This window comes from Lithobates pipiens, unplaced genomic scaffold (genome assembly GCF_037356315.1).
Source record: "Lithobates pipiens isolate NorthernLeopardFrog02 unplaced genomic scaffold, aLitPip1_a1.2 Scaffold_19, whole genome shotgun sequence".
Classification (NCBI taxonomy): domain Eukaryota; kingdom Metazoa; phylum Chordata; class Amphibia; order Anura; family Ranidae; genus Lithobates; species Lithobates pipiens.
Genome location: NW_027507764.1, coordinates 595568623 through 595584626, shown reverse-complemented (window position 1 = coordinate 595584626; position 16004 = coordinate 595568623). Strand labels below are relative to the sequence as shown.

At 54.1% G+C, this 16004-nt stretch overlaps 1 protein-coding gene across 1 annotated transcript; it reads left to right on the top strand.

Moving 5' to 3' along the window:
- The first annotated feature begins 258 nt into the window (after positions 1 to 258).
- AP5Z1 (adaptor related protein complex 5 subunit zeta 1) lies at positions 259 to 2866 on the top strand. The gene has a single exon (XM_077493641.1). It carries the CDS (start codon positions 307 to 309, stop codon positions 2707 to 2709), a length of 2403 nt encoding a protein of 800 aa, XP_077349767.1. The 5' UTR covers positions 259 to 306; the 3' UTR covers positions 2710 to 2866.
- The last annotated feature ends 13138 nt before the right edge of the window (positions 2867 to 16004 follow it).

Here is a 16004-nt window from a genome sequence, read left to right as displayed (position 1 = left end):
CCTCCATACATAGTTATCCTGGTAGACTGTCAGCTCCTGGGGCCAGTCAGGGCTCTGCACAGTCACCAAGGCAACCAATCAGAGCCTTTACTTTCCATAGAAGGAGAACGCTAGCTGGTTGCTATGGAAGCAGAGAGCCGGTTGCTATGGCAATGGAATCGTTCCCATGACACGGCCTGGCTACGTCTCACCATTGGAGGCGGGGAAGGTCACGTGACTCTACGGATGTCAGACAGCGGCGCGCTCGGGCGTCACGTGACTCCTCCTCCGGCAGTCAGCTGACTCTGTACCCGGAATTGTTGCAGGATGTTCGGCCCGGCGGCGGACAGTCTGCTCCGGCAGGCCAGGGAAGTGTCGGGGGACGAGCTGGACAAATTCTATAGCCGGTGTCGGAGCCTCCTGAGCAGCCCCGGGCCGGAGGCGGCGGAGATACTGCGGAGGCTGCAGCTGATCACAGCCGCCAGTAGGGGGCGCCGCCGCCTGCCCTCCCCCTTGCTGGGGCAGTTAGTAGAGACTGTGTGGGGGCCCCAGCCTCAGCTCCAGGCCCTGAGTGCCGCCATCTTGGTCCAGCTATGCCCCTCCCCCGAGGTGAGCCTGTCCTGGGGCCCCAACCTGCAGCCCGGGGGCCCCTTCTTCTCCGCCCTGCTGGCCCAGGCCACCCATAGCGACCTGACGGACCTGGGGCCCCGCCTGTGCCGCGTGCTGGAGTCCCGGGCCCCCGAGGCCCACGTCCTGCGGGCCGCCCTGCCGGCGTTGATCGCAGCGGTCGGCGCCCGCCCGGAGATCCTCCAGGAGGAGAACGTCAACGGGGTCAGCAAGAAGATGGCCGACTGGCTGCGCTACGCCTCCTTCCACCACCAGGGGGGCCCCGCGGCCCCCGCCGCCGGCTTCTTCACCAGCCCCCGCCTCAGGCAGCCCGGCGCCGTCTGCGAGGTGGACGGCACGGCCTCCACCGACTTCTTCACCGTCCTCAGCGGGAGCCCCAACCTGGGCGAGGAGCAGTGGATGAACGTCCAAGGGTTCTCCGTCCTCCGCCGCTGGCTCCTCCTCTACGGCACGGCGGGGGCGGGGCCGGAAGACAAGTCGGAGGTGGAGGGCTCCGTCATCTCCATGGTGTCCGCCTCGTCCACCTCCAGCCGCCTCCTCCCGCCCCGGGAGCGCCTGAGGGAGAAGAGCTTTGAGTACTGCCTGCGGGTCCTGGAGCAATGCAACCGCAAGCCGGCCAGGAGAGCCGACCTGGACCTCCAGAAGGCCTGCGTGGTGGAGGCCGTCTGCCTCATCGACCTCCTGTGCAAGCAAGACGTGTCCTTCCTCTACCGGACCCTTCCCCTCCTCAAGGTCCTCCACGGCCGCCTCTGCTCCGAGCCCTCCCTGGCGCCCGCCCTGCTGCCCGTCGCCCAGTTCTACCTCAACCACAGCGAGGCCGCCGCGGTGGAGTCCGAGGCCGTCTACCGCCACCTCTTCTCCAGGGTCCCCGCCGACTACCACCACCGGCCCACCCTGGCCTTCCAGTTCCTCCGCTTCTGCAGAGCCAACGGCGCCTTCCTGGCCGAGAACGTGGAGGCCTTCCGCTCCGGCTTCCCCAACCTCCTGAAGCTGCTGGCGTGGAACGCCCCGTCGCTGGCGGCGGAGTTCGCCGAGCTCCTCCCGCTCCTGTTTAAGGCGGATTCGGCCATCGAGATGCTCCACGCCTTGCTGGACCTGCCGTGCCTGACGGCCGCCATGGAGCTCAAGCGGAACTTTGCCCTGTCCACGGAGAAGACGGCCCCGGACTCGTCCTCGCTCCCCGCCAGCTCCGCCGAGGCGTTCCGCCACCCCCAATACAAGAAGGCGTTCCAGTACCTGCTGCGCTGCGAGGCGTGGAACGGGCCGCCCCCCGAGGACTTCACCCAGCTGCGCCACCTACTGTCGGACTTGAGCGCCTCTCCCCGTGTGGTCCAGTGTGCGCAGGTGGTCCCCGGCCTCCTCCAGCTCTACGTCCGCACCATCGCAACGTTTGCTGACGGCCCGCTGGTCAACAGAGTCCTGCTGACCATCTTGGGGCGCAGCGGCCTCCTCTACAGCTCCTCCGCCTTCCAGGCCGAGGCGCACCGGGTGCTGAGCTCCCAGATCCCGCGCCTGTGCCGCCTCCACCCCTCCATGGTCATCGAGCTTTCCCGCGAGCTGCTGGACTTCGTCAGCACGGTGGGCAACATCCAGAACAAGGAGGCCTTCTTCACCCACGTGGTGTGGGCCATGGGGGAGTACCTCTCCGTGTCCTACGACAAGCGCTGCACCGTGGAGCAGGTGAACAGGTTCTTCGAGGTCCTGGAGGCCTTGTTGTTTGAGATCACGCAGCTGCGAGGCTCCTCCAGCGCCCCCATCTCCTCGCCACGGGTCATCACCACCCTGATGACGACTCTCACCAAGCTGGCCTCCCGCAGCCAGGACCTCATCCCCAGGGTGTCCCTCTACCTGTCCAAGATGAGGTCCTGCGTGCAGAGCTCCGCCATGGTGTCGGCGTACGGGGAGGAGGACAGCGAGCAGATCCTCATACGGGCCACCGAGCTCCTCAACCTCCTGAAGCTGCCCAGCGTGGCTCAGTTTGTGCTGACCCCTCCGGGCGATGTTGGGAAGCCGTGCTTTCACCAGGACCGCTCCTCCTCCCTGCCGCTCGCCATCCGGACCTCCAGTTATCTGCTGCAGAGGGAGAGGATGACCCCGGGATGACCACACCCCTAATAACGATGACCACACCCCTAATAACGGTCGGTGACAATGGTGCCGGCCGCCTTTGTAGGTCTCAGCCGTCCCCAATATGTATATTCAGTTCATGCGGCCTGGAGAGAATATATTTTCCTTACATTAAAGCACTCGAGCAACTGTGTCTTGTTGTGCGTTATTGTGTTTCCGGACAATTGAGGAATCATCTGCTGAGCAAATTCGGGTTTCAGGCTATGGGACAGGAAGTGAAGGGAAATCTTCCCCAATGGGGACACTATTTCTGCTGACCTGGGGGTTCCCTCCTAATTTGTGAGGATTTCCTCTCACTTTATGCTATAGGACAGGAAGTGAAGGGAAATTTCTCCAATGGGGACACTAGTTCTGGGGGTTCCCCTTAATTTGTAGGGATTTCCTCTCACTTCCTGTTTGGCTATTGGACAGGAAGTGAAGGGAAATCTCCTTCCCGTGGGGGAAACTAGTTCTGGTGAGCAGGGGGTCCCCCTTCATTAATAGGGATTTCCTCTCACTTCCTGTTTGGCTATTGGACAGGAAGTGAAGGGAAATCTCCTTCCCGTGGGGAAACTAGTTCTGGTGAGCAGAGGGTCCCCCTTCATTTATAGGGATTTCCTCTCACTTCCCGTTTGGTTATGGGATAGGAAGTGAAGGGAAATCCCAATAAGGGCACTAGTTCTGGTGACCTGGGGGTCCCGCCTAATTTGTAAGGAGTTCCTCTCCCTTCCTGTTTTGGTTTGGGACAGGAAGTGAAGGCAAATCTCCCCAATAGGGACACTAGTTCTGGGGGTCCCCCTTAATTTGTAGTGATTTCCTCTCACTTCCTGTTTAGCTATTGGACAGGAAGTGAAGGGAAATCTCTTCAATGGGGACAATGGTTCTGGTGACCTGGGGGTCCCCCTTCATTTGTAGGGATTTCTTCTCACTTCCTGTTTGGTTATGGGACAGGAAGTGAAGGCAAATCTCCCAAATGGGGACACCAGTTCTTGTGACCTGGGGGGCCCCCCTTAATTTGTTGGAATTTCCTCTCGCTTCCTGTTTGGCTATTGGACGTGAAGGGAAATCTCCCCAATAAGGAGACTAGTTCTGGTGACCTGGGTGTCCCCCTTCATTTATAGGGATTTCCTCTCACTTCCTGTTTGGCTATGGGACAGGAATTAAAGGGAAATTTCCCACAATGGGGACACTAGTTCTGGGGTTCCCCCTTTTAACTTGTAGGCATTTCTTCTCACTACCTGTTTGGCTGTAGGACAGGAAGTGAAGGGAAATCTCTACCAATGGGGACACTAGTTCTGGTAACCTGGGGGTCCGCCTTAATTTGTAGGGATTTCCTCTCACTTCCTGTTTGGCTATGGGACAGGAAGTGAAGGGAAATCTCAATGGGACACAGGTGGCGAAAAAATGAATGATGGATTATGACCCCCCCCCCCATCCCCCCCCCTTACTCCATCCAATATGAAAACGTTTTTCCTATAGTTCTACTGTAAGTGATGTGGCTGTTGTCGGCGCTCTATCGGCTCCATACAGCGGGTGGCGCTGTGTCTTGGGTGGTACAGGGACTTCCTGTCTGCTGCCAGAACAAACCATAATCGTTATATTGTAGTACAATCCGCTCCATACTGTAGGTGGCGCTGTGTGCTGCAATTTGGGGCTTTCCTGTCTGCTGCCGGAACAAACAAGAGGCGGGCTGAGCGCTTCACAGCCATTCACAGGGAGCCTTTTATTCTTATCACTATATACAAATCTTCCTCTGATTGGCTGTGGTGGAGAGGCGGGCAGATGACATCACTATCTCCACTTAAGCCAATCAGAGGAAGCTGTGTATGCATTGATTTAAGTGCAAGGCTTCCACCTCCTTGCTTGTTCCGGCAGCAGACGGGGAAGCCCCCCCCCTTATTTCTGCTGGAACACAGCGCCACCTGCTGTATGGAGCTAATGGTACCGCACCTTGGAGCGTCCATCATCTAGTGAGGGGGGATTCTTGCCATCTGCCCGTCGGTGGCAAGCAGCTGATGGGTGGATTGTGCCCCCCTCTGCAGAGCCAGGCAGGGAAGCGGCTGCTGGGATGGTGCTAGAGCTGCTTCCCTGATGTGATGCAGATCCCGACAACGGCCACAAAGGAAGCTATATAAAGTGATAGCAAAGCATCACCAATTCCCCTCCCCCTCTTCAATGTGTTTTATTGTATACATTCTCACCCCAAAGCCAGCGCTCTCCTCCTTGTGACTTTGGTCCGGGTCCTCCATCTTGGTCCTCCTTGAGTGACTTTGGCCTGGGTCCTCCATCTTTGTCCTCCTTGAGTGACTTTGGCCTTGGTCCTCCTTGAGTGACTTTGGTCCGGGTCCTCCATCTTGGTCCTCCTTGAGTGACTTTGGTCCGGGTCCTCCATCTTGGTCCCCCTTGAGTGACTTTGGTCCGGGTCCTCCATCTTGGTCCTCCTTGAGTGACTTTGGTTCCGGGTCCTCCATCTTGGTCCTCCTTGGGTGTTATTGGCTCGGGTCCTCCATCTTGGTCCATCTTCCACGTTCAGCCACCCGCCCTCTGCGGCCCATGAACTGTGTCCCTGTGAGAGGCGGAGTATTCCCGGAGGAGTGGGGGGTGCATGGGGTCAGAATAGGGGGGGGAGCCGAAAACAAAAATGAAATGTACACGGGTATGATGGAGGGGGAGGGGGGGGGACAGACTCCAGGCCAGATCACATCACATGCAGTCCAAAAACACATGGAAAGTAGATTATATGGGTTTCAATGGCAGAGTTCACACCGGTGCGTTTCAGTTCCAGAAAAAAAAAAAGTAGAAAACATGCTGCAATTTTCCTGCACTGGACTGTACTGGAACGCTGGGAAAAGCAAGAAAAACGCACCAAAAATGCGCCCTTAGGGCCGGTTCACACCTTAGAAATGCAGTCCGGACGCTTTTTTTTTTAATGTACAAAATAATGCCCTGGACTGCATGTGGTGTGAACTGACCCTTATTTAAAGTTAAGGAAAAAGGAGGGTGGGAGATGCACTGGATTGCACCAAAAACGCATCGGATAACACACATGCAGAAAAGCATCCGGACTGCGTTTCTAGGGAGTGAACGGCCCCTCCTCCGTGTGCATGTCAGGTCAGGTCTTCCTGGGGCTCCGTCATAAGAGATTTGTCCGCACTTCATTTTCCCACTGACAGCCATTTTCACCAAACAGGAAGTCTGGAAATCTCTTAACGGGGGCACAGACGGCAATAAAAACCTGGCGGGGGGGGTAATAACACTGCCCCCCCCCGCCCCCGCTCTGCTCTATTTAAAAGAAGAAAAAAAAAAAGTATCTGTTGGATATTTGCTGCTACTTCCTGTCTGCTAAAATGTTGCTACCAGGACAGGAAGTGGGGGCAAATCTCTCAGAACCCCCCCCCCCAGGTAGGAGTGAAGAAGAGTAGACGGGGGGGCTCCAACCTTCCGCAACTCCACCCATAATAAACACTCTCCCACCAGCCATATGCATATACACTGCCTCTCAGTGGGTGGGTCTTGATGCCAAGTGGTCATATATTATATATATATAAAATTTATTTTAAGCGCTGCGCAAACTTGGCGCCATATAAAACCTGTATAATACAATATATATCTTAAAGGGGTTGTAAAGGTTTTTTATTTTCTAAATAGTTTCCTTTAAGCTAGTGCATTGTTGGTTCACTTACCTTTTCCTCCGATTTCCCTTCTAAATGTTTTTTTTTCTTTGTCTGAATTTCTCACTTCCTGTTCCTCCTCAGTAAGCTGTTCTGGCTGACTAACCACCGCTCGGATGATGGTGAGAAGTTTACTGAGGAGAAACAGGAAGTGAGATATTCAGACAAAGAAAAAAAAACATTTAGAAGGGAAATCGAAGGAAAAGGTAAGTGAACCAACAATGCACTGGCTTAAAGGAACCTATGTAGAAAATAAAAAATGAACCTTTACAACCCCTTTAACCACTTAAGAGCTGACCCTCTTTTTGATACTTGTTGTTTACAAGTTAAAATCCTTTTTTTTTTCCTTTTTTCTTTTTTTTTTTTTTTGCTAGAAACTTACTTGGAACCCCCAAAACATTACAGGGGTACCTCGGAGTAGAAGTCATTCCAGGAGAATGTTTGTGATCCAAAGCACTCGTATATCAAAGCGAGTTTCCCCATAGAAGTCGATGGAAACTCAGATAATCCGTTCCACAGTGACTTCTATTGTATGCAGTGCCGCATGTGTGGCTGGAGACACTCGGAGAGGTTCGGAAAACAGACGGGAACCGAGTGTTTCCGAGTGTCACCGGCGCCCCCCCCTGCACCTCTGGCCACATGTGGTACTGCATACAATAGAAGTCACTGTGGAACAAATTCGAATCAGACGCTCGAATCTGCTCAAGACAACGCTCGCAAACCGAGTCAGGATTTTAAAGAAAATAATAAAAAAATAATAATAGCTCGTATTGTGAAATGATCGTTACTTGCAATCCGAGGTATTACTGTGTATATATATATTTATTTATTTTTTCCCCTCTAACACCATAGAGAATAAAATGGCGGTCGTTGCAATACTTTCTGTCACACCGTATTTGCACAGCGGTCTTAAGCCCCATACACACTATCAGTTTTTCTGCTGAGTTTTTCCTTCAGATTTAGCAAAACCACATAATATGAGGTCACACCTAAAATATGAGGTCACACCTATAATATGACATCACACCTATAATATGAGGTCACGCCTATAATATGAGGTCACGCCTATAATATGACATCACACCTATAATATGACATCACACCTATAATATGAGGTCACGCCTATAATATGACATCACACCTATAATATGAGGTCACGCCTATAATATGACATCACACCTATAATATGAGGTCACGCCTATAATATGACATCACACCTACAATATGACATCACACCTATGAGGTCACACCTCAGGAGTTTCAACGTGTATGCCGTCAGGCCGGCCCGTCACTACATGGTTTTGGTAAATCTGAAGGAAAAACTGATAGTGTGTACGGGGCTTTACAAGCACAATTTTTTTTTTTTTTGGAAATTACTACACCAAACCCCGTTGTGTCTCGGAGGTGCACGGGGGCCCTCTAGAAGTCGCCAGATCTGAGTTTCTTTTACCTTTGGGGAGCCCTTAGGCAGAAAGTCTGAGGTCTTGGGGAGCCCCTGAAATAATATTCCCATCTACGGCTCAGAACATGGCTGTGATCGGCCAGCTGATGATGATATACCAAGAATTATTTTTAGAAATGGCATTAAATAATGGAATTCATATTTTAAAACCTTCAACTTTAGTGTGAAACTTCTACTGGGGTTTTTCTGCACAAATGCCCAACTCTGGGTCCAGCGTCAGATCAACAGTGCACAAGGGGAAGCAGGGGCAGGAGGGCACACTACATTGGGGGGGGGAGGGGAGCAGGACACATTACAAGAGGACACAGGTACATTGTGGGGCACACAGCATGGCACTTTACAGTACTGGCTTCCTTTCTGTGCAGAGCATGTCAGGGAAGCGGTTGGGATTCTCTTGTGCGCTGTTTCCCGCCAGCCCCTCCTTCCGTCCTGTCCTTCCCAGGGGATGTCACATACAAACACTTGGGATGGAGAGGAGGGTCCGGCAGGGAACAGCACACCACAACAAACACCTGGGATGGAGAGGAGGACGGGCAGGCAGGGAAGCGGTTGGGATCCTTTTGTGGTGTGCTGTTCCCCACCAGCCTATCCCATTCTGTCCTTCCAAGGGAATGTCACATACAAACGTCTGGGATGGAGAGGAGGACGGGCAGGCAGGGAAGCGGTTGGGATCCTCTTGTGGTGTGCTGTTCCCCGCCAGCCTCTCCCATTCTGTCCTTTCAAGGGAATGTCACATACAAACGTCTGGGATGGAGAGGAGGAGCAGGCAGGGAAGCGGTTGGGATCCTCTTACCCTGCAAGGGAACCGAGAATACTCCCATCACTTGGAAGGGAGAGCGCACCACAACAAACACCTGGAATGGAGAGGAGGGTCCAGCAGGGAAGCGGTTGGGATCCTCTTGTGGTGTGCTGTTCCCAGCCAACCCCTCCTCCTGTCCTGTCCTTCCCAGGGGATGTCACAAACACCTGGGATGGAGAGGAGGGGTTCGGTAGGGAAGCGGTTGGGATTCTCTTGTGGTGTGCTGTTCTCTGCCAGCCCGTCCTCCCATCCTGTCCTTCCCAGGGGGTGTCACATACAAACACCTGGAATGGAGAGGAGGGTCCGGCAGGGAACAGCACACCACAACAAACACCTGGAATGGAGAGGAGGGTCCGGCAGGGAACAGCACACCACAGCAAACACCTGGGATGGAGAGGAGGGGCCGGCAGGGAACAGCACACCACAGCAAACACCTGGGATGGAGAGGACGGGCAGGCAGGGAAGCGGTTGGGAACCTCTTGTGGTGTGCTTTTCCCCGCCAGCCTCTCCCATTCTGTCCTTCCAAGGGAATGTCACATACAAACGTCTGGGATGGAGAGGAGTAGCAGGCGGGGAAGCGGTTGGGATCCTCTTACCCTGCAAGGGAACTGAGAATACTCCATCACATGGAAGGGAGAGCGCACCACAACAAACACCTGGAATGGAGAGGAGGGTCCAGCAGCGAAGCGGTTGGGATCCTCGTGTGGTGTGCTGTTCCCAGCCAGCCCCTCCTCCTGTCCTGTCCTTCCCAGGGGGTGTCACAAACACCTAGGATGGAAAGGAGGGGTTCGGTAGGGATTCTCTTGTGGTGTGCTGTTCTCCGCCAGCCCCTCCTCCCGTCCTGTCCTTCCCAGGGGATGTCACATACAAACACCTGGAATGGAGAGCAGGGTCCAGCAGGGAAGCGGTTTGGATCCTCTTGTGGTGTGCTGTTCTCCGCCAGCCCCTCCTCCCGTCCTGTCCTTCCCAGGGGATGTCACCTGCACACACCTGCGATGGAGAGGAAGGTCCGGCAGGGAAGCGGTTGGGATTCTCTTGTGGTGTGCTGTTCTCCGCCAGCCCCTCCTCCTGTCCTGTCCTTCCCAGGGGATGTCACAAACACCTAGAATGGAAAGGAGGGGTTCGGTAGGGATTCTCTTGTGGTGTGCTGTTCTCCACCAGCCCCTCCTCCCATCCTGTCCTTCCCAGGGGATGTCACCTGCACACACCTGGGATGGAGAGGATGGTCGGCAGGGAAGCGGTTGAGATTCTCTTGTGGTGTGCTGTTCCCCGCCAGCCCCTCCTCCCGTCCTGTCCTTCCCAGGGGATGTCGCATACAAAACACCTGGGATTGGAAAGGAGGGTCCAGCAGGGAAGCGGTTGGGATCCTCTTGTGGTGTACTGTTCCCCGCCAGCCCCTCCTCCTGTCCTTCCCAGGGGATGTCACATACAAAACATCTGGGATGGAGAGGAGGGTCCAGCAGGGAAGCGGTTGGGATCCTCTTGTGGTGTGCTGTTCCCCGCCAGCCCCTCCTCCTCTCCTGTCCTTCCCAGGGGATGTCACATACAAAACATCTGGGATGGAGAGGAGGGTCCGGCGGGGAACAGCACACCACATCTAGCACTATCCCAGCTGCTTCCCTGTGTCAGCAGAGGGTTTTGGATCCACCCATCAGCTGCATGGCACTGACGGGTAGATTGTTGCAGAAGCGCTGGGGACCTCTCACAGAACTATGGTTGGGAAACCTTGTGCTAGATGATGGATGCCCCAGGGGGCACTTAGAGTCATGGAGACATGGGGGGGGGCATACAATGCACACTAGGCGGTGGGATGCAAAGGCACAAGAGGGTCAAAACAGTGCACACTTTCAGGTGGAGAATCACGGTGGACTGGAGATGGACTTGGAGGAAACAGGTGAGGCTACCCCTACAGGAGCGACCGAGCATGCGCACACATTTCCGCACCTCATATATTCATTTTCATGCCCTACACATAAGAAATGTGGAATAGAACCCCTTTTTTTTTTGTCAGCGCGTGACATCATCAAACGTCGTCGTGGCGTTTCGTCAAACTGACTTTCTCAAAGGGCCAACTTAGTCCCACCCCCGATGGTGAATGGCTTTTGGTTGAATTTAGTGAGATATTGAGGGAAGCTCCAAGGATATCCGGCTCCTCCTTTCAACTTCTACTCTTGAATTCCGAGCCATGTCTGGATATCCGGGAATTGGTGTAATACCTGACCTGCGATAGAAGTGCAGGAGAAGTCGGGTAGCATGCTGAGGCTTGTCGGTAGAGAAAACAATGGCTTGTGCAGTCGGTATGATATCCTTGCAATAATCATAATAGAGGGTGGGAGCACGTGTTCGGGGGGCACCGGTATAACCCAGTTGAAAGGTCCAGGGGGGGCTTAAGGCTTCTGAGTCCAGTGAGCCTACTCAGATGCTGGCAAAGGGCCGCAATCGCACACAAAGCACCGCTGCAGCGCCGCTTTGCCAGCGTTCTAGCGGCTGCTAGCAGGGCGGTTTTAACCCCCGCTAGCAGCCGAAAAAGGGTTAAAATCGCACACAAAGCACCGCTGCATTAACCCTTTTTCGCCCGCTAGCGGGGGTTAAAACCGCCCTGCTAGCGGCCGCTAGAATGCTGGCAAAGCGCCGCTGCAGCGGTGCTTTGTGTGCGATTGCGGCCCTTTGCCAGCGTTCTAGCGGCCGCTAGCAGGGCGGTTTTAACCCCCGCTAGCGGCCGAAAAAAGGGTTAAAATTGCACACAAAGCACCGATGCAGCGGCCCTTTGCCAGCGTTCTAGCGGCCGCTAGCAGGGCGGTTTTAACCCCCGCTAGAGGCCGAAAAAGTGTTAATGCAGTGGTGCTTTGTGTGCGATTTTAACCCTTTTTCGGCCAGTAGCGGGGGTTAAAACCGCCCTGCTAGCGGCCGCTGTAGCGGTGCTTTGTGTGCGATTTTAACCCTTTTTCGGCCGCTAGCATGGATCTCTAGTGTCATACAGACAGGGGTGATCCTTCACCATTCTTATGAAGCTCTCCTGATCTCGGAGATATACTGCCTCATCCGGTTCTCCTTCCATATTGCTGGTCTCCATTTGAGCTAAAAATGGTGATCTGTGCACTTCCTGTGTATTTTTTATGTCATTTCCTTATGTAAATTATATTTTCTCTTGAGCAGATACAGCGACAAAACGCCCACAGAAACGCTCGTTGTCGCGCTAAACGCTTGAATCGAGCGTTTCCATTAGTTTCTATGGGAATAAAAACGCCCCAAATCAGCCCGATTCGCGCGACAAAAAAAGGGTCCGGAACTTGTTTGAGCTTCAGGCGTTCGGCTTCAGGCGGCTTGGAGCGGAGATGTGAACCATCTCCATTGAGAATAATGGATTTTTTTCCCCCCCTCCAGCGTTTTGTAGCTTCAGGCGTCAAGCTACAAAACGCTCAGGTGTGAATGGGGTCTTATGCAGGCCATACGCGGGTCGAATTTCGAACTAATTTTCTTTTCAAAATCAGAAAATTCGTTTTTTTTTTTTGTGATCCGATGGTGCCACCATTGATTTTCGAAAATTCGGCCGACCGAGCCTTCAATTTCACCTCCATGTTGCTACAGAAAAGAATTTTCTTGGCCGGGAATCTTCTTTTCTCTCCGTATATTTTCTTTTCTTATTACATTTCTCGCACGATTCTCCCATCATTGATTAGAAAATCGTTTGTTTTTCAAAAAAAATTCCAACATGTTCCGATTCCTCAAATTTTATTTCCGCACGAAAATCTGTTGTTGCTGCCGCCCCGCCACTAATGGTGCGAAATTCATACGAAAATTCTTAGATACGATTTTCGAAAGAAAATTCTTTCAAAAAATTTGAAGCGTGTATGGCCGGCATTAGTCTCCCAGGACCTGAAGGAGAATCAGGCTGGAAAGAAGACGGTTGAGTGGGAGAGCCGACAGCGGGTGGTCTCGCCCCCTCCCCCGTCCCTCCTTCTCCCCAGCGGCGGAGCACAGCGTTTCTCCAGCAGCCCCTGGTCTCAGTAGGCATCCTTCAGGGCTGGACTGGGACAAAAATTTGGCCCTGGACTTCATCTAGACCGGCCCACTTTAATTTTGAAAACGCACATAAACAGTATATATATTGTTGGGGGGGTGGAGGACATAGGGGGAGACAATGGGGGGTGCAGGACACAGTGGGGCACAGGTGGGGGTGGAGGACACAGTAGGGGTGGAGGACACAGTGGGACACCATGAGGAGTAGAGGGCACTGTGGGGGATGGAGGACACAGTGGAGGGGAGAACAGAGGGGGACACGGTGGGGGATGGAGGACACAGTGGGACACCGTGGGGGGTGGAGGACACAGTGGGGGTGGAAGACACAGTGGGACACCATGGGGAGTGGAGGACGGGAGAACAGAGGGGGACACAGTGGGGGTGGAGGACACAGTGGGACACCGTGGGGGGTGGAGGACACCGTGGGGGGTGGAGGACACAGTGGGTGTTGGAGGACAGAGGGGGACAGCGTGGGGGGTGCAGGACACCGTGGGGGGGGTGGAGGACACAGTGGAGGGGAGAACAGAGGGGGACACGGTGGGGGATGGAGGACACAGTGGGACACCGTGGGGGGTGGAGGACACAGTGGGGGTGGAAGACACAGTGGGACACCATGGGGAGTGGAGGACACAGTGGGGGGGGGTGGAGGACGGGAGAACAGAGGGGGACACAGTGGGGGGTGGAGGACACCGTGGGGGGGTGGAGGACACAGTGGGTGGTGGAGGACAGAGGGGGACAGCGTGGAGGGGTGGAGAATTGTTTAGCCCTATCATAGCCTTTCTGGAAATTGCCCCCCAAAAAAAACTCTCAGCCCTTGTACACACGGTCGGGCATTCCGACAACCAAATCCGTCAGATTTTGTCCGACGGATTTTGCCCGAAACTGTTGCATACACACGGTCGGACGAAGTTGTCGGAAAATCCGATCGTTCAGAACGTGATGACGTTATTTTGTTACGATGGGACTACGTTCAGGTTAGTAGCCAATAGCTTTGGTGTAGGAATTTGATCTGAGCAGGCGTGGCACTTTGTCCGATCGGAATTCTCTACACATGATCGGAGCATTTTGTCGGAAAATTTTACCAACAAGTTGGAAAACTTGGTCCGTCGGATACTCCGACGGAAACAGTCCGATGGAGACCACACACTGTCGGAAAACATCCGACAAAACGGTCCGATCGGACACATTCCGTCGGAATCTCCGACCGTGTGTACAAGGGCTCAGAAGGGAATCCCAAGCTTGTTGGTACCTTTAGTGGCCTCGGACTGCATCCATGAGGGGGCTTCACCTGGACAAACACCACTGAGGTACCTTCAGAAAGAGATATACGCGTACTTGATGGTCCGAAGCAGTCCTTTCAAGGACTATCACTGGTCCTGGGGGGGGGGGGGGGGGGGAATAGGAGGGCAGAGCCAATCCCACATGTACAGTCAGTGGCGTAACTAGAACCTTCAGGGCCCCGATGCAAGAAACCATGAAGGGCCCCCCTGAACCCCAGCCAGGGCCCTTCCCTCCGAGTCCAGCGGTGGAACTCCAGGGCGTGGTCACAGGTATGACCTTTGTGAGCCCTGTAGTTCCACCACTGGTATCAGTTTATTATTTTTAGGTGCCCCATTGGGGGACTGTCCCTAGGCAGAATGGGGTCCCTGTCCCCAGAAGAGATGAGGTCCTTTTCTCCAGGGCATATGAAGTTATTGCCCCCAGGTGAGAAGGGGTCCCTGTCCCCAGGGGAGATGGGGGTCCCTGTCCCCACATGAGAAGGGGCCCCTGTCCCCAGGGGGAGATGGAGGGGGTATGTAATGGTGTGTGGGGGATGGGGTCCTCTCACTCACCATGACCAAGCTGCAGGCCGTGCACTCATCCATGTTGGCCTGGGCTCCATCCAGTGTGCTGGACGGGTGATCAGCATATCTCCCAGAAAGACCTTTCATCATCTGTGTATGACGGGGGAGGAGGGGGGCTGGCAGACAAGCCTGCAGTGTCCTCCGGGGGGCTCTCATAGGGCTGCACTGCATCTGTGTGCTTAAAGTGTGTTTACCCGGGAGAAGTATGCAGTGCAGTGTGGGCCGGACTTGGGGGGGGGGGGGGCTTGCGGGACTCTGGCTGGGGAGAACAGACATCGGACTGAGCGGCAATGCATGGAGCAGGAGAGGGGTACTCTGAGGAGCCGGTCGAGGACACAGGTCATGCGGGGAATGCACAACTAAAGAGCGGCCAGTGCGATAGTCGAGCATGGAGCTCTGCTAGTCACCCTCCACCTCCACCACCCGTGTGCATGGTGCACTGATACCCCTAGCTGCCTATGCTGCTGCCGGCCATATGTAGAGGGGGCTGCATGGACCCCCTGCATCACAGGGCCCAGTTGCGGTCGCGACTACTGCACCCCCTATAGTTACACCCCTGTGTACGGTGCCATGCTGGCCCCAGGAAAACGTATTACGGCCTCACTCGTTAAGAATGTAGGTCTACCTGTATTAGTTAAACCCAGCTGATGGGCGCACCTGACCTTACAGGAGCCCATTGGTGGGGCGCAGGAAGGAGATGGCATTGCATCAGCCGGGGGGTAGTGAGCTTGAAGGTACCAAATCAAGTTTAAGTTTATAGTGAGACACTTTTATCCAAAAACCAGTCCCACGTGCGGCCAATCAGAGGCGTCAGCTAACTTCGAGGTGACCTGCATTTTCTGATTCACCTCCATGTTGGCGGTCTGAATAGGACTAAAGAACGAGACATCGCCGAGCGCGACTGACCGCTGTAGAAGAACGTTCCGGAGAGGCAGAAATCACACCCAGGTTTAAAAAAAAAAATGAACATAAAAGTTTTATTCTCTTCACTTCGATCACAAGACTGGGGTACACACATGGAAAGTTCCGGATCTGGGAATCCCGATATTTTCCGTCACTTTCCAGAACCAGGACTTGGCGGTATTTCCCGGCTTCTTTGTAGGACAATGGCGGACAATTCCCAGCTCCTTACAATACAAATAACGCAACTTGATAATACAACATCTACATCTGTAATAAACTTCAACAAAAACCTTCTGTAATAAATAACTAAACTTGGTAACACAGGAAGAACCCGAACATTTTTGGTAAAATTCAAACAAGCTGTGCTGCTTGTTTGGTCTGTCGGTTTGTGATGGGGCTCCACCCCCCCTTTCGTGTCACGTGATCGCGCAGAGCTAGGCGTGCCGGAAGGTGTAGTAGTCATAGACGGTGTAACACGCTGAGGGGAACCCTAGATATGAAAATGTTTCGGAATCCGTTGACGATGGCGATTGGCCGGTTAGTTCACTTTCACATGGGAGTACCTAATTCTGAGCCGTGCCAAGCTGACCAAA

What these genes read in the sequence shown, in the direction of transcription:
- AP5Z1 (XM_077493641.1), top strand. Translation starts at nt 307, where the DNA reads ATGTTCGGCCCGGCGGCGGACAGTCTGCTCCGGCAGGCCAGGGAAGTG.